Source organism: Crocodylus siamensis, chromosome 1 (assembly GCF_052110815.1).
Source record: "Crocodylus siamensis isolate JL-2025a chromosome 1, ASM5211081v1, whole genome shotgun sequence".
In the NCBI taxonomy this organism is placed as follows: domain Eukaryota; kingdom Metazoa; phylum Chordata; order Crocodylia; family Crocodylidae; genus Crocodylus; species Crocodylus siamensis.
In genome coordinates this window covers 211,837,578-211,856,443 of record NC_143395.1, presented here as the reverse complement: position 1 = coordinate 211,856,443, position 18,866 = coordinate 211,837,578, and the positions used below count along the sequence as shown (strand labels likewise).

The 18,866-nt window shown below is 41.9% G+C and overlaps 1 protein-coding gene across 5 annotated transcripts in view; it reads left to right on the top strand.

Annotated features, from left to right (window-relative positions):
- The window catches only part of DCBLD2 (discoidin, CUB and LCCL domain containing 2), a 90,634-nt gene that overhangs the window by 32,789 nt on the left and 38,979 nt on the right, over positions 1-18,866 (top strand). For all 5 annotated transcript variants that reach the window (XR_016443330.1, XR_016443328.1, XM_090055920.1 and 2 more), the window contains exons 3-8: positions 3,265-3,402; positions 4,900-4,951; positions 6,421-6,493; positions 6,993-7,126; positions 10,279-10,319; positions 12,767-12,982. Coding sequence is in view for 3 of the 5 variants with exons in the window: in XM_090055920.1 (XP_089912046.1) it covers positions 3,265-3,402; positions 4,900-4,951; positions 6,421-6,493; positions 6,993-7,126; positions 10,279-10,319; positions 12,767-12,982 (654 nt within the window). In the remaining 2 variants the exon portion in view is untranslated. The remainder of the gene's footprint in view (positions 1-3,264; positions 3,403-4,899; positions 4,952-6,420; positions 6,494-6,992; positions 7,127-10,278; positions 10,320-12,766; positions 12,983-18,866) is intronic.

The window sequence follows — 18,866 nt, the reverse complement described above, 5'->3', positions numbered from 1 at the left end:
GACCGACACAAAGTACCTATTTAATAGGTTGGCTTTTTCCTGGGTGTCAGTTGTCAGTTGCCCCATCTGGTTTAGCAGGGGTCCAACATTGCCCTTGCTTTTCCTCCGGCTCCCCACATATCTGAAAAAGGACTTTTTGTTGTCCTTGATGCCTGAAGCTAGTTGGAGTTCAGTTGCAGCCTTGGCTTTCCTGGTTTGCTCCCTGCAGGACCGGACCAGTGCAGAGTAATCCTCCTTGGAGGTGAATCCCGTCCTCTATCCTTTGTAGGCTTTCCTTTTTAGCTACAGTAGGTCCGCTAGGTCTCTGGAGAGCCAGGGGGGCTGCTGTGCCTTCTTGCTGCCTTTCCTCCGTGTTGGAATAGATTTAGCTTGTGCACTGAGGATCACTTCCTTGAGAAGCAACCACTCTTCTTGAACTCCCAACTCCCTGGGGTCATGGTCCCTGAGGGCCTGACTGACTAGCCTCTTGAGCTTGTCAAAGTCGGCTTTTCTGAAGTCAAGGACTTCTGTGTTGCTGACTGACTTGCCAGCTTTACGGCGGATGGTGAAGGTGATCAGCTCGTGGTCGCTGTCACCCAACTTCCCATCATCACTAGGTCGCCGATTAGGTCGTCCCCCGTAGCCAGTACCAGGTCAAGCAGCGCTTTGCCTCTCGTTGGCCCATAGACTTCTTGAGTCAGGTAGAGGTCATCCACGCACGAGAGAAAGCTTTGCGCCCGCTCAGATTTAGCTGAGTGATCTTCCCATGAGATGTCCAGGTAATTGAAGTCACCCATGACAACCAAGGTCCTGGAGCAAGCGGCCTCAGTCAGTTCCTGGGCGAACTCCTGGTCAAGCTCGGGACTTTGAGTGGGAGGTCTGTAGTAGACTCCCACCGTTGTGTCCCCTGTGCCGAATTCCCCACGAATTTTTACCCAGAGGGTCTCTAGCTGTCCATGCCGGTCGCCAACATCAGCTTGCAGGGACATGTAGCTTTCCTTCACATAGAGAGCTACACCCCCGCCCCTTTTGTCAACACGATCCCTCCTGTACAGGGTATAGCCCTCTATACCCGTGGTCCAGTCATGGGTGGAGTCCTTCTTCCAATCTTCAGGCACTTCAGTGCGCCAGGAATTCTCAAAGATCCATGCCAGGGGCTGAGCTATGATGCTAGCCAGCTCCTTGAGTACCCTGGGGTATAGACCGTCAGAGCCAGCTGTCTTGAAGGTGTCCAGCCTCTCAGGGGGTTCCTTCACGAGGTCAGCATTGGTGGAGGGTAAGGAATCTCCCTCACCTGGGCCTCTCTGTCCTATAATGGGCAGGGGCGTCCCATGGGACTGGTGAAAGACCGACACAAAGTACCCATTTAGAAGGTTGGCTTTTTCCTGGGCATCAGTCGTAAGTTGTCCCATCTGGTTTAGCAGGGGTCCAATGTTGCCCTTGCTTTTCCTCCGGCTCCTCACATATCTAAAATAGGATTTTTTATTGTCCTTGATACTAGTAGCCAGTTGAAGTTCCATCGCAGCCTTGGCTTTCCTGGTTCACTCCCTGCAGGTCTGGACCAGTGCAGAATATTCCTCCTTGGTGGAGGGGGAGCCCATCCTCCATCCTTTGTAGGTCTTTCTTTTTAGGTGCAGGAGGTCCACTAGTTACTTTCTGAGCCAAGGAGGCTGCTGTGCCCTTTTGCTGGCTTTCCTCCGAGATGGAATAGCCTTAGCTTATGCATCTAGGATCGCTCCCTTGAAGAGCAACCACACTTCCTGAACTCTCCTCTCCTTGGGGTCGTGGTCCCTTAGGGCCTCACCGACAAGCCTCCTGAGCTTGTCAGAGTCAGCTTTCCTAAAGTCGAGGACTTTTGTATTGCTGACTGACTTGCCAACTTTATGGCAGATGGTGAAGGTGATAAGCTTATGTTTGCTGTCACCCAACTTCCCTTCAATTGTTATGTCGCTGATTAGGTTGTCCCCAGTTGCCAGTACCAGGTCAAGCAGCCCTTTACCTTTCATTGATCCACAGACTTCTTGTGTCAGATAAAGGTCATCCATGCACAAGAGGAAGCTTTGCGACTGCTCAGATTTGGCCAAGCGTTCTTCTCACAAGATGAATGGCTCAGGACCAGTTCATGGAACAGGTCAGACCTACAGACCACCTCCACCCCCACATGCTGGATCCTGAGGTACCTACTCCTGGACCCATGCTGCCTGTTCTGGCTAGTCCAGGATTCACACTTTGGCTTTTCTTGAACCCGTGTGTGGTGTGGATCCTGTACCATCAGGGCAATTGTCATGTGCAGCCTGTAGGTCTACTCTGAGACCCAGGGACAGCACCAGGGGCTAAGTAACAGGTCTCCACAGGCTGTATCTTTGATACCCTTGCCATATAGAATTAAACCTGAGATTAGTTAAATATCACTATAGCTAAAAGCAATGAGCAACAGCAGGGACATGCAATTATTTGGAATGACCAAGTAGCTGGCATAATAGAAGGACTCTGATTTTCTTCTGGTGGTAGCTCCTGAACAAGAACCCTGTCACCTTGGTTTAGTCCTTTTGACTACTAGGTCTCTGGTAGTTCTTGAAAAAACTGTAATATGAGAGGGAAATAATTAAAGGAATTGGATGCACTGAAGATGTTTGCAGAAGTTGGTGGAAGGGGGCAAGAAGCTGATAAGGGAATAGAAAATTTGGCATGGAGGAAGTAAGTGAGAGACTGGAGTGGGGTGGGGTAGGGGCATGGAGAAAGGAGGTAGAGGAGATAGAGCTTTCCATGTAAGGAACGAAAGAAATTAAGAAGAGAAGGAAAAGGGAACAGATTTCTAAAATAATGAGAGAAAAGATACATTCTTTGTCTTGGGGATAATTTTTTTATATGGATGGTCAAGAGGCCAATTAGGGAGGGAAATTCTTCTCGACTTACTGCTCCCAAACGGGAGGAATTGGTTGGGAATTTGAAGGTGGAACGTAACTTGGGTGACAGTGACTGTGGAATGATAGAGTTCAAGATTCTAAGTGGAGGAAAGGAAAGAAGTAGAATACGGCCACTGAACTTCAGAAAAGCAGACTTCAACAAACTCTGGGTGTTAGTGGGCAGGATCATGCATTTACTGTTGCCTCAATAACTGAAATATATTCAGTCTTTTCTGTGCCATTTATCCTAAGCATGTACTATATATGTGTTTCACTTTGAATGATGTCTGTGGATCATTTAAGGGTTTTTTGTGTACTTTGAGGGTAATGTGAGCTTATGCTAAATGTAAAAATACATATAGCACTTTTTTCTTTCTAGGAAAATACTGTGGGCTGGGCTTTCAGATGGATGGTTTGATTGAGTCAAAAAATAATGAGGTTACTGTGCAATTCATGAGTGGTGGACATGTCTCTGGACGTGGATTTCTTGCTTCATATTCAACCACCGATAAATCAGGTACTCAATAGATTTCCTTGCCTTTCCTTGTAATGATTAAATTGGAACAGTATATTGAATGCACAGTACAAACCTATTTTTCTGTAGTCTTAACATGAGTATTGGATGTCTAAAAATACATGCAGACTTAACATTCTTGACTATTCTTGCTGAGTTGCAGTAAGTTACTACTCGAAATGGTGTAAGAAATGCTAATATAAAAGCTTACTCTGGAGGACAAACAAATTAAGAACCACTTAATTGGAACAAGGGTGGACAAAATGTGGCCCGCGGGCCAAATGCAGCCTGCCAGACCATTCTATCTGGCCCACGGGGCCCCTAAAAAATTTAGAAAATTGATGTTTATCTGCCCCTGTCTGCCTGTCATGCGGCCCTCAATGGCTTGCCAAAACCGAGTAAGCGGCCCTCTGCCCAAAATAATTGCCCACGCCTGGTTTAGATTTAAACATGTTTTAGATAAGAGGTGATAGTGTTTATTTGGACTTTAACAATGAAAATGATAAATAATTGGGTTTGAAAGGATTTCTTTTGTAAAGTGGCAGTCTGACAGAAAGTTTATCCAATATTCAAATTCTTATTAAAAATCCTCTGGTTACTGACATTTTTCTACCTTGTCTACTTGCTCATGCATCTATCTGATCATCTTTTTGACTTTTCTGCTCCTTGCTGCCTCCTCCTTGACTGGCCTTTTGTTATCCTTGCTCCTTTCTGAGTAAGTTCATACTTACATCCCAGCTGATGGCTAGTTGTTCCCTTTTCTATAGTTCATGTGTTCTCATGTCCTTATGATGCTGTGGCCTCTGCTAGAGGCTTCTGTACTTGTTCCTCCTCTTAATGCTGCTTCTAGAAGTGAATGCAGAACAAAATGGTGACCCTCCAGTTTTCCTGCGGACCACAAGCGTTTTTCAGATTATTCATTTGAATCTCTTTGCCAGAGTTAATAGTACAAAAAGTGTCCGAGGACTTTTTATTCTGAATTTTATTATTTGGTCCTGTGTATTTAAATTTGACAGGCTCACATTATTGTTTTTCACAACGTGGGAAATGCCCTCTTGTATTCTGTATGCCATCCAGCTCCCATGTCATCTGTTAAAAACTCATAATTGTTTTAGCTAATATGTTAATTTCATCTTTCTATTCACCATCGTCTTGTAACTCTACTAAAGTGTACATTCATTTATTAGAATTGTATAAATAATGGGAATTAAATCACAAAAAATGAGCAATACATTTTTAATCCTATAGTTTCAAAATATTTTGTTTGTATAATTCTGTTGGCTTTCTAAGTCATTCATACAAATTATCAAGGTTCTACTGTATATACAATACTTAAAAGACGTATAAAATTAAATGAGTACATTGTTTTAATTCTGAGACTTTATTTGAACCAAAAGGCTTTAGTCTGAGAGACTCAACCTTGTAGTCTTTGTGCACTTAAAAATAGACTAGAATTGGTTGTCTTTTTGTTATGTTGACCTAACATTTTTCTCTTTCCAGACCTAATAACCTGTTTAGACAATGCAAGTCAGTTTTCTGAACCAGAATTCAAGTAAGATTATCTGCTTGTTTTTTCCCCTTCACTACAGTTACTTTACTGTGCTTTAATTCATATTAGTATATGCCCCATCTTCTACTGATACCATTTTGTTTTGAAGTTATTTTAGACATCTACATTTAAACTGGGTTACTATCAGGACTTGATGATTTTGACATTTACACTTTGCAAAAATGAGGATCTTTTAGCATCTCGATATACAGTAGAACCTCGCTAATTTGCGTTATTTCATACATAGAAGTTAGCAGTGTCCTGCTTTCCAGCCAAAAAATAAGAGATAGTGACCTCTCCTTATTACTGAGAAATATGATTATATATAATATACTACAGAACATATACTGAAAGACAAGTATTACCGTATCAAAACTACATTTGTCAAAGGATCGAAGTACATTTTAGGATTCATTAGCTTGCTTTTCTATTGTCTGCTTCCCTCAAATTTATGAAATTAATTTAATTTGTGTTGGGTTTCATAGTGTGAATTAATGAGGTTCTGCTGTGGCATAAAAGCAGTTGTATTCTTCCTGCTTGAATGGAAGACAAAGATGGACAACAGGACTTTTTCTAAATAAGTATACAGCTTAAAAGTACAAGCTATTGTAATGCCCTTAAATTAATTTGGGTAACTCTAGTTAATTTAGTAAGTTCTTCAGAAGTCATGTCGTTGCCAAATCTTTCAAGGTTCATCCTTTTCACACCTCCCTTCTCTATCCATAAATTTCACCTCTCCATAAATACACCTCCATTTAGTGGTATATGCCTATTCAGCAAAGCACTGAATTTGCATTGGAACTAATGTAGGTGCTGAAGTGGTGACATTTAGGCCACAGTATAGCACAAATAGCTTTCTCTTAAGTTTTGCACTTCCTTATTTGCGGTAAGAAATGGCACTAAAAGACAATAAAGGTGTTTTCATGGTATAAAAATATTAATCAAAATCAGTCAATTTTTATGATTATTTTCTGAAGCTGCTGTAAAGTACGTACACCTTTCAGATGCATCATTTTTTTTAAAGTACAGTTTCTAGATACTGTCTAATGGTGTGTAAATAAAATACACTAGAACATTAGATTCTGATTTGCAATATTCATATGTTACAGCTGTTATATGTATGGTACCAAACATTAGATTTATACATCCTTTATTAAAAAACAGCAGTCTAGTTAAAAAGCACATTTTCATTCCATGCTTTAAATGCATGATCTTTAACTGTATGACTCTTTTCCTGAATAATAAATATATTTCTTACTTGAAAGCTGTTTCAAATTATGACATACCAATAAGTGGTTTGTTAGGGAGCAGTGTAGAATATTATAAGCCAAACAAACCATGAATTTCCTGTTTGTGGTTTTTAATACAAAACTTTAAACTCAAGTGTGCTGCTTCTTAAAGCAGTATTTTTTTGTAGAGTAAATCATGATGGTGGTATGCCTGTTATGACTGCATGCTTCCTTCTCTTTTAGTAAGTATTGCCCAGCTGGATGTGCGATTCCTTTTGTTGACATTTCTGGAACTATTCCTCATGGATACAGAGATGTAAGTAAGCATAGCTATATGCATTTTGATTAAATTCCTTGCTCTGTAATAAAAGCCTGTTATGGGTGTTTGTCTTACAACATTGTTGTGAGTGAAGGTCTACTGTTTTCCCCTTCAAAATAACCATAAAAATTGCATTCAGCTTAAATGCGGAACTGACCTATAATTGTCCCTTGGGCACAATTTTATTTTGTTTATGTGTTTTTTTTGTACTTACACTATTTTGTGCACGCATTAAAAATCAGAATCAAAAGTCTACTTTAGGTTAATATTAAGTTTTAGCTAAAGACCTTATTTTCTTAATATCCTATTTCACACCTTCTATAGAAACAGGTAAATGCAAATCAATGTATTTGTTTTAAACCTTATTTTAAAACAGATATATGATTTCTGTGTGTAGTAGGGAGATATTAACAGTGTGTATTTTATGGTAATAAAACAATATATGAACAGTCTGAAGGAATTGGAATATAACATTGACATTTCTTTTTTTCCAAAGTCCTCATCTCTTTGCATGGCTGGTGTGCATGCAGGAGTGGTGTCCAATTTTCTGGGTGGCCGAATCAATGTTGTAATCAGCAAGGGGATTCCATATTATGAAGGTTCTCTGGCTAACAATGTCACATCAAAAGTGTAAGTGTATTTTGTATGTTATATTTTTATACTTATGTCTGGCTAATAGCAGATCTACGAATGCACCTGTAATCATCAGGCATAGTCTTAGTATTCTAAATTAGTGAAAATACCCATCCACAGGAAAGGTATATTCTAATCTGTGTAAGTGTTTGTTAGAGGTGCACAGATATATCTGTGCTATATTGGATTAGCACCGATAAAAGAACAATTAACATTATCAGCTATTGGATTTTTTTGGCCAGTGTAGCCAATAATGTACCAGTAAATATAATGTGACTTCTGGCCATGGCCCCGGATGCAGCATGCACATGGCCAGGAATGCAGCCGGGCAGTGTGGAGAGCAGCTTTCTACAAGTAAGTCTGTGGCGGGAAAGGGGCGGGGTGGGGGCAGATCAAGGCCCCCATAGTGAGGGAAAGAGAGGGGCAGGGGCTGGGCTGGGGACAGCGAATGTGACCCAGGGCTGGGACGGGGAGTGGGCAGTTCAATCAGGGGGCACAAGGCAAGGTGTGGGGGGGGGCGGCTCCCTTCCACTGTACACACCCCTGGATGTGCTCCCCTGGATATGTGCACAGGGTGAGTGCAGATGTGCACTGCCTGCTGTGGGCTAGGGCTCTCTGCCCTGCTGCCTTTGCACCAGAAGCATCCCCTGCCCATCCAGCAGCAACAGTAGCAGCAGCAAGTTGTGCCTTCTGCTGCCAGATAGGTAGGGGATCCACAGCCAGTGCACAGCCTCTGGGGCAAAGGCAACAGGGTGGAGAGCCTTGAGTCCACAGTGGGCAGCCCACATCCACCCTCGACCTTCTTGGCTCCAGTTAGAATCTCATTTGACAAGCTTTAGTTCAAGTGCCACCACTGGCATTTTTAAGCACCAGGACACTGATCCCCTAGACAAGCCACTTGTGGCTCCGTCCCACTCTGCACCCTGGTTCTAGGGTCCCATTCACTGCCCAAGCTGGGCAGTGCCCCAAGGCCCTTCCATGCTCCACTCCCTCCCTCACTGTGGGGGGCCTTGAGCTGCCCCCCTCACACCACTTCCCCTCCACAGATTTACTTGCGTGGAGATGCTCTCCATAATGCCTGGCTGTGCTCCTGTAAATCAGTTATCAGATCAGGATCGGCTGATAGCTTGGTGAATAATCGGCTATTGGTGTTGGCCAAGAAAATATTTATTGGTGCCCCTCTAATGTTTATATTGTTTTCATTCCTGTAATATGATTGATTTTGTAGACTATCACAAGGGACACCTATATCACAAGGGAAATTATATCTTCCTTGCAAAATTAGAGAGGATACCTTCAGAATTTATTGTCATGCCATGTGCTTTTTAAGTCTTTCGTTTAAATCCATTCTTGATTGAACATGGCTAGTCTTGACTGAAACTTTACTGTTCAAGTCCAATTTGTAATTCTTTGTTCAGTTTTCTTATTGTGAGTCCCTCCCTTCCTCCTCCTTCCCCTTAAGAATAGATTAAAGGGCAAGGAAACGATATAAAAAATTCTAGCCTATTTTCCTTGTTAAACTTTTTCAGTTTGAATTCAGCAGCTTGAACCACACCAGGAGTCTCAAAATCATCTGGCCCCAGGGGCCAAACAAGGGATGCGGGGCTGGTCTGCAGACCAGATCAGGCCCACCGACCAGCCCCATGTACTGGATCCAATGTATAAAGCAGTCTGGCATAGGCAACATGTGCAGAACATGCCCCATGGACCCACTGTACCACATGCAACATGTGCCTAGATCTGCCCTACACAGTGTGCCACACGGAGTGCCAGAGTCAGCTCACACTACATGTGGAGTATGGGGCTGGAACCAGCATGCTTACTGCAGGCAGCAGCCAGGGTCAGTCCAGGGCACACGCTCCTTCCAGTATCCTCACCAGACAGATCCTGTTGCCATGTGTAGCCTGTGCCAGACAGGCTCCATGCCTGTCTATACTCCAACCTACCCATAGGGCTGGGGCCAGCACATGTGACATGTGAGGTTGATCTGAACTCCACAGGCAGCACTGCGAGCCACTGATTGATTACCATGGGCTGCGTCTTTGACATCCCTGAACTACCCCATGCCATATAGTTCTTTATACGTTTGTGAAAAAAGAAGACCTGTTTCTGTTTCAGGTTAATTTCTTAGGCTGACCTAACATAGATAATGACTTATATTTGGACACCGTCATCTATCTCTGACATCTGATCAGTTCCACTGTTGATAGCAGGGTTGGAAATTTATTATAAAAAGCCCATTGGCCACTGCTGTTATTTTCAGTAAGCTTGCTCCAAGCAAGTCACATTTATTGTTCTGATTGATGCAATGTTGTTCTGTTCATGGGCTTCCAGTGTGGCTAACATCACTGGAGCTGAATCAGCATTAGTAACAGTAGAAACTTTTAAAAAAATTACAAGCCTTGAGGAAAGACAGGAGTCAGTATTGAAGTATCTTCTTTGAGACCTGTACTGATACTTCAGAAGAAGTTATCGATACCATATTATGTAGCCAGCAGGATTTTTAGAGGATTAGAACATTACTTTTGTTCAGAAGGCCAAAAAATTGTTGTCTATTGTTTCTCCAAATTTGAAGCCTTGAAAAGAGAAGGCTGAGGAGGGGACATGATAGAGGTCTATAAAATCATGAAAGGTGTGGAACTCTTGTTCACTAACTCCCAGAATACTAGAACTAACAGACACATGTAGGAGACAGGTTTAAAAATAACAAGAAAAAATACTTTTTTACACAATGTATAGTTTACTTGTGCAGTTCATTGCCACAGGAGCTGGTAAAGGCAGATAGCATAGCCAGGTTCAAAAAGGGACTGGACAAATTCATGGATGCTAGATCTATTAATAGCTGTTGAACAGAATGCATGGAGATGTATCCTCTGGCATCTCGAAACCAATAATAGTGGATGCCAGGGAGGGTAATATATAGGGGACGGATTACTCCAGATCTATCTGGTTCAGTGCTCTCCCTCTAGCATCCACTTCTGCCACTGTGAGAGATGGAATACTAGCCTGGGTCGACCATTGGTCTGACCCAGTATGGCACTTATTTTTCCTTATTCCTTCATTAGAACATAAGTTAGGCAACAGTTTGAATTAAAAGTTCCCATTGGCACCCACACAAAAAACTTTTATTTCTTCCTTTGTTTCTGCAGAGGTCCATTATCTACAAGCCTCTTCACATTTAAGACTAGCGGTAAGAATATCAATGTATATTCGATTTATTCATTATATGCACTTTCTATGTAGGAAAAGGTTTTCTTTAATAAATGCAAGAAGCAAGGAATTTTTAAGATTCTATCTTTTATTTGACGCTCTATATAGTTGGGATTTTATAAAAACTTGGGCTTTTAAAATAAAGCCAATGTGCTGCAAAATGGGGGGAGGTCTGGGAGGGGGGAGTCCAGCTGCTTCGAAGATCCGCCATTTTGCCCACCCCTAGTATAAGGAATAATTTAGTGATTCTCAATCTTTTAAATTTTATTCAGCTGTTCTTAGCTAGAACTCTATTTATCATTCTAAATTAATCTTCTGTGTCTAGATTGGAGACATCCAGAAATGTTTCCTAAACCCAACAAAGATGTTGGTTAACCAAATTGTACTTGCATGGCCCTTTAAGTCTTTCCCTGTAGAACAATATGCGACAAAACTATTTTGCCACAGAAAGATAATGTATTACTTGTTTCTCTTTCTTAATATGGTTTAAAGTACAAGAATAAAATTATTTCAATGCACTGAAAATTGGAGCTATTGGCATTTGCTTAGGTACTCTGTATTTACAGCAGTTTTTCAATTTGTTTCTTATTTATATTCCATTCTTACAGATCATTTGTTGCCTATTGCTAAGTAACTTAGCTTTTAAAAAAACTCAGTTCTCTTAACTTATATCTTTCTGGCATTGCGATGCTCAAAACTGAATGGAGTGTTCCAGATTATTTCTCTTTAAGGTGCTAACAAAGCTGCCTGATCTATCATGACTGCCCCTCCTTTCTCAGACCTAACTCACATTGACCTTCACTGTTAGATTGTTGCCCAGAATTGTCAGTTTTGCACATTTTAGGGCTTTATTGCTTTTCATGTTTACCCTTTCTAGAATATCTCTTAAATTATCCTTGCTATGGTAAATTAGTTGTTGTTTTCCAAATTGAAACCGCTTTTCTTGTAAGTTTTCATATAATATTGTTGCGTGTTATAAATATCAGTAAGCCCAATGTAGGTTCCGTTAAACTTTACTAATGTATCATTTAACTGAATAAAGAGAAAGTGAGTCCACAGTGCATTCATGGTAGAAATAAAGAATAATCTAGGTATGGCAAAAACCTAAATTAGTATTTCGTCTCAGTGTGCGGTAAGGCTGATGATATAGAACTCTGGGACAAAGAGAGCATGGATCATGTAGATAAGGATCTGGAAATGGAAGTTTGCCCCATCTGAGGTAGAAGCAAAGCTCAGAGCTTTATGGCCATTTGTTTTGGAGGGAGAACCAAAAATCTGAAAGAATGTGTGTGCAATTGCAGGCCCAGTAACAAACAGTTGTATTAAATCTATCAAGTTGTTGGGAATTGCACCATATGATTGGAAAATATGTAATGTAGGATTTCTTTAAGAAAAAGAAAGGGGGAAAATTGTCTGAGAACATACACAACTATTAGTCTGACCTCATTAATATGCAAGGCCTTATAACAAATAATCTTACCTACACATTTAAAAGACCTGGAAGTAAATGAGAAGTTGGACAAAATACAATACTGATTTACCAAAGTAGATCATATAGTTTCATAGTTGGTAGGGTCAGAAGTGACCTGAGTAGATCATCGAGTCCAAACCCCTGCCATGGCAGGAAAGGGTACTAGGGTCAAACGACCCCAACAAGGTGTATATCTAATCTCCTCTTAAAGACCCCCAAGGTAGAAGCCAGCACAACTTCTCTTGGAAGTTGTTTCCAGATCCTAGCCACCCTGACAGTGAAGTAGCACCTCCTGATGTCTAATCTTAATTTACCCTCTGCGAGCTTGTGACCGTTATTCCTAGTCACTCCTGGTAGTGCTTGGGGGAACAGGGACTTATCAGGCTAACTGATAAGATAACTAATTTTCTAGGTGGGAAATTCAGTAGGTATGTCTGCACGTCAGTACTGCATTTTATAACGCCAGCTGAGAAGTTACTGGGAAGCTGGGTATGATGACTATTACTGCAAGAAGTCTGAAGATGGAACTTGGCAAAGAGGAAATGATAGTTTTTCTTTTAACTTAACCATTATCAGGTGAAAAGGAGGTTACTGAGTGATCCATGAGATCCCTTCCAGTCCTGTGTTTGTTCTGTTCTTTACGCTTGTTATACTGTAGGTGTTAATATCAAACTAATATTACTCCATGATATGCCATTAGACACTTCTGTCTTTACCAAGCAAGTTGCCCTTTGTGCCCTTATGATTGCCTGATTTTTAATCAAATTTGAATTGTCAAATATTGAGGTAATTTGTCAGAGTCTAAAATTAAATGCCAATATGCAAGTCCAGTATTTTTCATACAGACTACAATTGTGAACTTTAAAGGTGAATTCTGAACATGAAAATGCTATCTGTGTAGCTTTGACTTTTTTTCCCCACTCCACCCCTTCTCCTTTATCTCTTGTGTTGTTCAGGTTGCTATGGAACACTGGGAATGGAATCTGGAGTAATCCCTGATTCTCAGATTACTGCATCATCAGTTCTGGAGTGGTCTGACCGAATGGGTCAGGCAAATATTTGGAAACCTGAAAATGCCAGATTGAAAAGGTTTGGACCTCCTTGGGCTGCTTTAACCACTGACGGAGATCAGTGGTTACAAATAGATCTGAATAAAAAAAAGAAAATAACAGGTAACCAGATCAGAGCTAGCTTTAAAAATGCTATTATCAGTACAGGGAGTGACTAAATTTTATCATTCTAAATTAGGACTATAGAGGAAGTTTAATGGGTTTTTAATTAAATCAATGATGCTTCCATGGTCTCTAGTTAGAGGGCGGGTTTGTATTTTTCCTTTGAATTTTGTGTCTGATTCCTGCCTCATATTGGATCTTGAACCCTTCTGTTTCTGCTGGCTGTTCTGTCCTTGGATTTGCTTGTGGCTTAGACCTTTCTTAGATTCATCTCAGTTGTCAACTGTCACTGATTAGAAAATTTGCATTTTTTTGAGGAGGATCACTGAAATAAGACTTCTTATCTTACATAACACTTACAAGCATTTACTAATGGCTCAGTGCTTTTAGGTCTCATGGTGTCTGCATTTTAATTTATTTTCTGCCTGTCTAACAGGCGTAAAGTGAACTATGCTGGTCCGTGTTCTTTTCTTATTCAATTTTCCTTCAGTATGCAGTTTAATTTTTATATCCCCTAACCTTCTGTGATCATTTGTTATCTTGGCAGTGTCATTATGTTGAAGGGAAATGGCAGGATCATGCTTCCAATCTATAAGTATTACTTGAAAAATCAGGGATTCCATGTTATGATGATGGTTTTTGTGTTAGTGTTACACTCTCCTGTTAGCCTTCCACATTTCTGTTTGTTGTCCCAACAGTCTATTCTCTTTTAATGTTCATAGTGTCATCACATTTATAAATCAAAATTCAACCAACTTTATCTTGCCTTCATCTTAACTTACCTAGATTTCAGAAGGGCAGACTTTGGTTAAACTCAGGAGTCCAGTTAGAAAGGCCCTCTGGAACCAGTGACTGGATGATTTGGGAGTTCAGGAACAGTGGTGTTTCCTTAAGGGGGCAATTCTCACTACTCAAAAAGAGATGGCCATCCCCACACAGTCAAAAGGCAGGAAAGGAGCCAAAAGACCCACTTGGCTCAACAGGGATATTAGGGAACTTTTAAAAAAGAAAAAAGAAGCATATCAGTAATGGAAGAATGGTTCAGCATCCAGAGAGGAGTACAGTCATATGGCCAGGGTCTGCAGGTATGAGACACGGAAAGCCAAGGTAGGCATGGAGATCAAACTGGCAACCGAAATAAAGGACAACAAAAAGTCCTTCTATAGGTACATAGGGAGCAAGAAAAAATATCAAGCTCCACTCTGGGACCCCTACTGAATATGGGGGGGCAGCCTACAGTTGATCCTCGTGAAAAGGCAGAGCTCTTAAATATTTACTTTACATTAGTATTCCTGAAATCAGATGGGAGCTGTTCACCTGTCCAGAGGCCCAGGAAATATGGGGAAAACAACAATCCACATGAAATCAGTCCTGAACAGATGAGGGTACTCTTAGAACATTTGGATGTGTTCAAGTCTGTTGAGCCAGATGACCTGCATGAGAGTCCTGAAAGAATTGGCTGAGCTCATAGTAGGCTGGCGAAGCTGATCAAAGAGTCATGGAACTTGGGACTAGTCCTGAACAACTGCAAGAGGACTAACGAGATACCCATCTTTAAGAAAGGGAAGAAGGGCGACCCTGCAAACTATATACCTGTCAGTCTGACTTCAGTCCTGGGAAAAATCTTTGAAAAAATTGTCAAGAAGGCCATCAGCCACAAGCTTGTAACTGGTGGGGTATTAAGAAGCAATCAGCATGGCTTTGTTGAGAGTAGGTCATGCTTAACAAACCTGGTGTCCTTTTATGACCAGGTAACTAATCAGCTGGACAAGGGATATAAGGTTGACATCGTTTACCTAGACTTCAGCAAGGCCTTTGATACTGTTTCCCATGAGTTTCTTTCAGTTAAGCTGGAGGGTGTTGGCCTAGACCAGTCTACAGTGAGGTGGGCTGGCAGTTGGCTCAGAGGCTAATCCCAAAGAGTTGTAATTGATGGGATGGCCTCATCCTGAAGGGCCATCTCCAGTGGTGTCCCCCAGGGGTCAGTGTTTGGGCTGTGCCCTTTAACATCTTTATCAGTAACTTGGATGAAGTTGCTGATAAAGATGTTAAAGGGCACAGCCCAAGCACTGGGATGGAAAGCTCAGTGATTAAGTTTGCAGATGACACTAGGCTGTGGGGAAATGCAGGCACATCTGAGGATAGGGTAAGGTTCCAGGATGACCTTGACAGACTGGTCCTATGGGCTGAACATAATCAGATGAGGTTCAATAGGGACAAGTGCAGGGTTCTTCATCTGGATAGGAAGAACCTTCACCACAACTATATGATGGGTGGTAATCCACTGGGTGGCACTGCATCTGGGGGTGACAATTGACTAGAAGATGAATATGAGCCAACAGTGTGATGAAGTTGACAGCAGGGGAAGTAGAATTCTGGTGCGTATCAGCCGATGTGTTGCAAACAAATCCAGAGAGGTGATTCTCCCGCTGTATTCAGTGTTGGTGAGGCCACAGCTGGAGTACTGTGTCCAGTTCTGGGCACCACACTTCAGAAAGGATGTGGATAAGCTCAAAAGGGTACAGAAACGGGCCACTCACATGATTAGGGGGCTGGAGGTTAGGCCTCATGAAGAGAGACTCCAGGAACTGGGTTTGTTCAGTTTGAGCAAGAGAAGACTGAAAGGTGACTTAGTAGCTACCTACAAGTATGTTAAGGGTGAACACCAAGCTCTAGGGGAGCAACTCTTCAGAAAGGCACCCCTTGGGAGGATGAGGTCCAATGGGCACTAGCTAGTTGAGGAAGAATTTAGGCTGGACATAAAGAAAAAATTCTTCTCTGTAACGGTATCTAGAATCTGGAACACACTCCCAGCAGAGGTAATGCAGTTGCCATCCTTGGAGGTGTTCAAGAGGAGACTGGACAAGTACATCACTGAGCTTGTTTGAGCCCAATTACCTCCTGCTCATGGCAGGGGACTCAACTTGATGATCTTACAGGTCCCTTTTGGTCCTTTGATTCTATGATTCTCTCACTGATCTTATAACTCTAGCTGCTATCATTCACCCCTACTTATATTAAAGATGGCAAAAACATAACAACTACTACAAAATGGCTGTCTTCCCTGGAGCAGGATTTTCTTTTGTAACTTCTCACCCAAATGCTTTTTTCTTTTTCCATTCTCTCCTTTCCTCATGCCATGTATCTTGTAAATCTTCCCAGTTGTCTAACATAGATTACAAAATTCTTTGAGGTGGGAGTCATTATGTTTCTCTTTACAAGGCTGTGCACTTCTCTGCAACTCTATACATTATTCACATTTATATATCTCATCTGTATTATGCCATTTATTCTTATGGTAGTGCTTGTCCTGTCTCTTGAATCTATTTCTAATTTCTGATTCTAGTCAAATAAGTATATATAGTATGTCCTTTCACTGCACAGGATGCCAAGTATAGGGTGAAGTTGTAATACCTATCTTTCAAAAAGTATAACATGTTCACCATTGTGTAACCATTTATAATTTCATTCTTCGGGGTGCATAATATCTTCATTTATCTTTTTTTTTAATATCTCCTTCCTCTCACTCTCAAAGTTGATGTGCTGCATCTATACTTCCTTTGTTGGAGAGAACAGAATAAATGCACTCTTCTCATTTTAATGGTAGGCAGTCATGTGGTTGTAGAGAAAGTAGCTGCTACTCACATATACAGTGCATCTAATTAATGTCTATGCATGTGCTCAATCTCAACAGTCACATGTGTATTGTCCACTTTCATCTTTACGTGCTTCAAAATTTTTCATTTTTTAATATGGGTGGTAAGAGCAACAACACCAACTTTGAAAATTTGGAGAAAATTGCAAAGATGATTGGCAGCAACTTTCACAATGCTTAATTTTTAATAGAATATTTAATAGGACTAACTATTTATTGCTTTCCTGGAGGTCTCATTGAGTAGGATGTTTGTCAACTTTACAGGTGCAATAAGTTTTCTAGTTTCACCAAATGGCACTGTTCAGTATTCAGAGCAGTAAGCCTGTATTTGGTGTAAGTAGGAGCACAAGTCAACTAATAAACCATCTTGCATATAGATGGCAGTTTGTGTCAGCTGGAGAATAGCCTCTGGCCATCGTAGCTCTTAGGAGTTCTCCCAAGATTTTGTAGTGGGCTTGCATATTGTGACTACTGAGTTTTCTTATGTAAGTACAGTATAGTTGGGGTTTTGGGGAGTGGGGTTACCCATACAATTGTCCCTGTTCTTTTCTATGTTGTCTTTTTTAAGTAGATATGTGTAAGGTAAGTGAACAGCGGTCTGTGAGAGAAACTCTTTTGCAGTTCTTTAAGACTGTTTCGTCTTTAGTAACCTGTGTTTGTGTAGAAAGATTATCATCTGCTGTTTTGCCAGTTTCACCAAGGCTTTTTTCTTTCTGTTTATGGAAGCCAATGAGGTTATGGTCTCTGCTTCAGTAAGTGTTAACTGTGTTCTGTATGAAACCCGCAAGTGCATTCTAGGTGCCATTGACTTCCATTTCTTCTGTGTTAACTCTTCAAACTGTTTCACGTTGTTCTTAATGAGTGTGTTCGTATGTGTGTGCACAATCTTTTGCATGCAGAAAGTGAATTGGTTTTAGACAGAGTAGACATTGTCTTCATTACCCAGAGAGTCAAGAAGATGATCCATAATTTTTGTGTGTTAACCAGTTTGGTCTCTCACTCTTCTCAGAAGTAGAATGTGTAAATTCAACTACTTATACTGTTAATGGCTATAGGTTGGCTTTCTTTCATTCTCTGTCTCAGTACAGTTTAATTCAGGGGCAGGCGATTATTTCGACTGGAGGGCTGCTTAACAAGTTTTGGCAAGCTGTTGAGGGCCACAAGGGTAGCCCCGCCCCCTGGTCGCCATCTTGGACCCAGAAGTCCTATCCCCTAATCTTTGTCACCAGAAGCCCCTCCCATTGCCCCTGGGAGTACTCTTTTTGACAAGGGGGTTTGCCATCTTGGAACTGGAAAATATATGTATATATATTTTAAAAATCAAATAATATACATTAATTTGATTTGAAAAAATATTTTTGTCCTAATTTATGTGTTTGTGTAGTGTGTACATAGAGGTGATTGCATAATAGCGTAAAATGAAGTCTTCTATATATTGTGGGGGGGGTATGGAGGGGTGTGGGGAATATGGGTGGGTGGGTACAGGGTTTGTGAGAGCTGTGGGGGAGTGTTTATGTGGGTACTTGTGTATGGGTATATGGGTAGATGTGTGTGTGGGGTTTGTGGTGAACTGTAAGTGTGTGGGGGGAGGGTGGCTGAGAGTTGCGGCATGTGTTGAGGGGGAGGGTTTGGGGTGTGGGTGCACGTGAATGGCAGTGCGAGATGGGGGCTGTGGGTACATGTGTACGTTGAGGTGTGTATTTAGGACCTCCTCCACAGACATGCCCCCCTCCCTCATTGCATACAGCCCCTGCAACCAGGGGCAGCAGCAGGCAGCGAGGCCTCGGGGTACTGGCAGCCAGTGGCAGGTGGAAACCCCCGGGGGTGCACAGTCCCGGTGTTCCCCAGGACTACCAGGAGGGAGAGGGGTGGAGCTGGCCCGGCCCCTGTCAGTCTGGGCTCTGCATTCCTGCTGCCCCAGCCTGGGCCCCTGCTGGCCCTGGCCTGAGGACACTCGCAGGCCCAGTGCTCTTGCCCACCTGCCCACTCACTGCCTCTTCCCCTCCCTACCTGTCATTGCTGCCTTCCCCTGCTGCTTCCCTTCCTTCCTTCCTGCCTGTTGCTGCCACTACCTGCCTGCCACTCCAGCAGCGCATGGTTCCTGGCTGCACAGCCAGATAAAATGGCCTGGTAGGTCAGATGTGGCCGATGGGCTGTATTTTGCCTGCCCCATATCTAATTAATATCCATACAAATACTATCTTTTGTCTGGCTGCAGTTGATTATTTT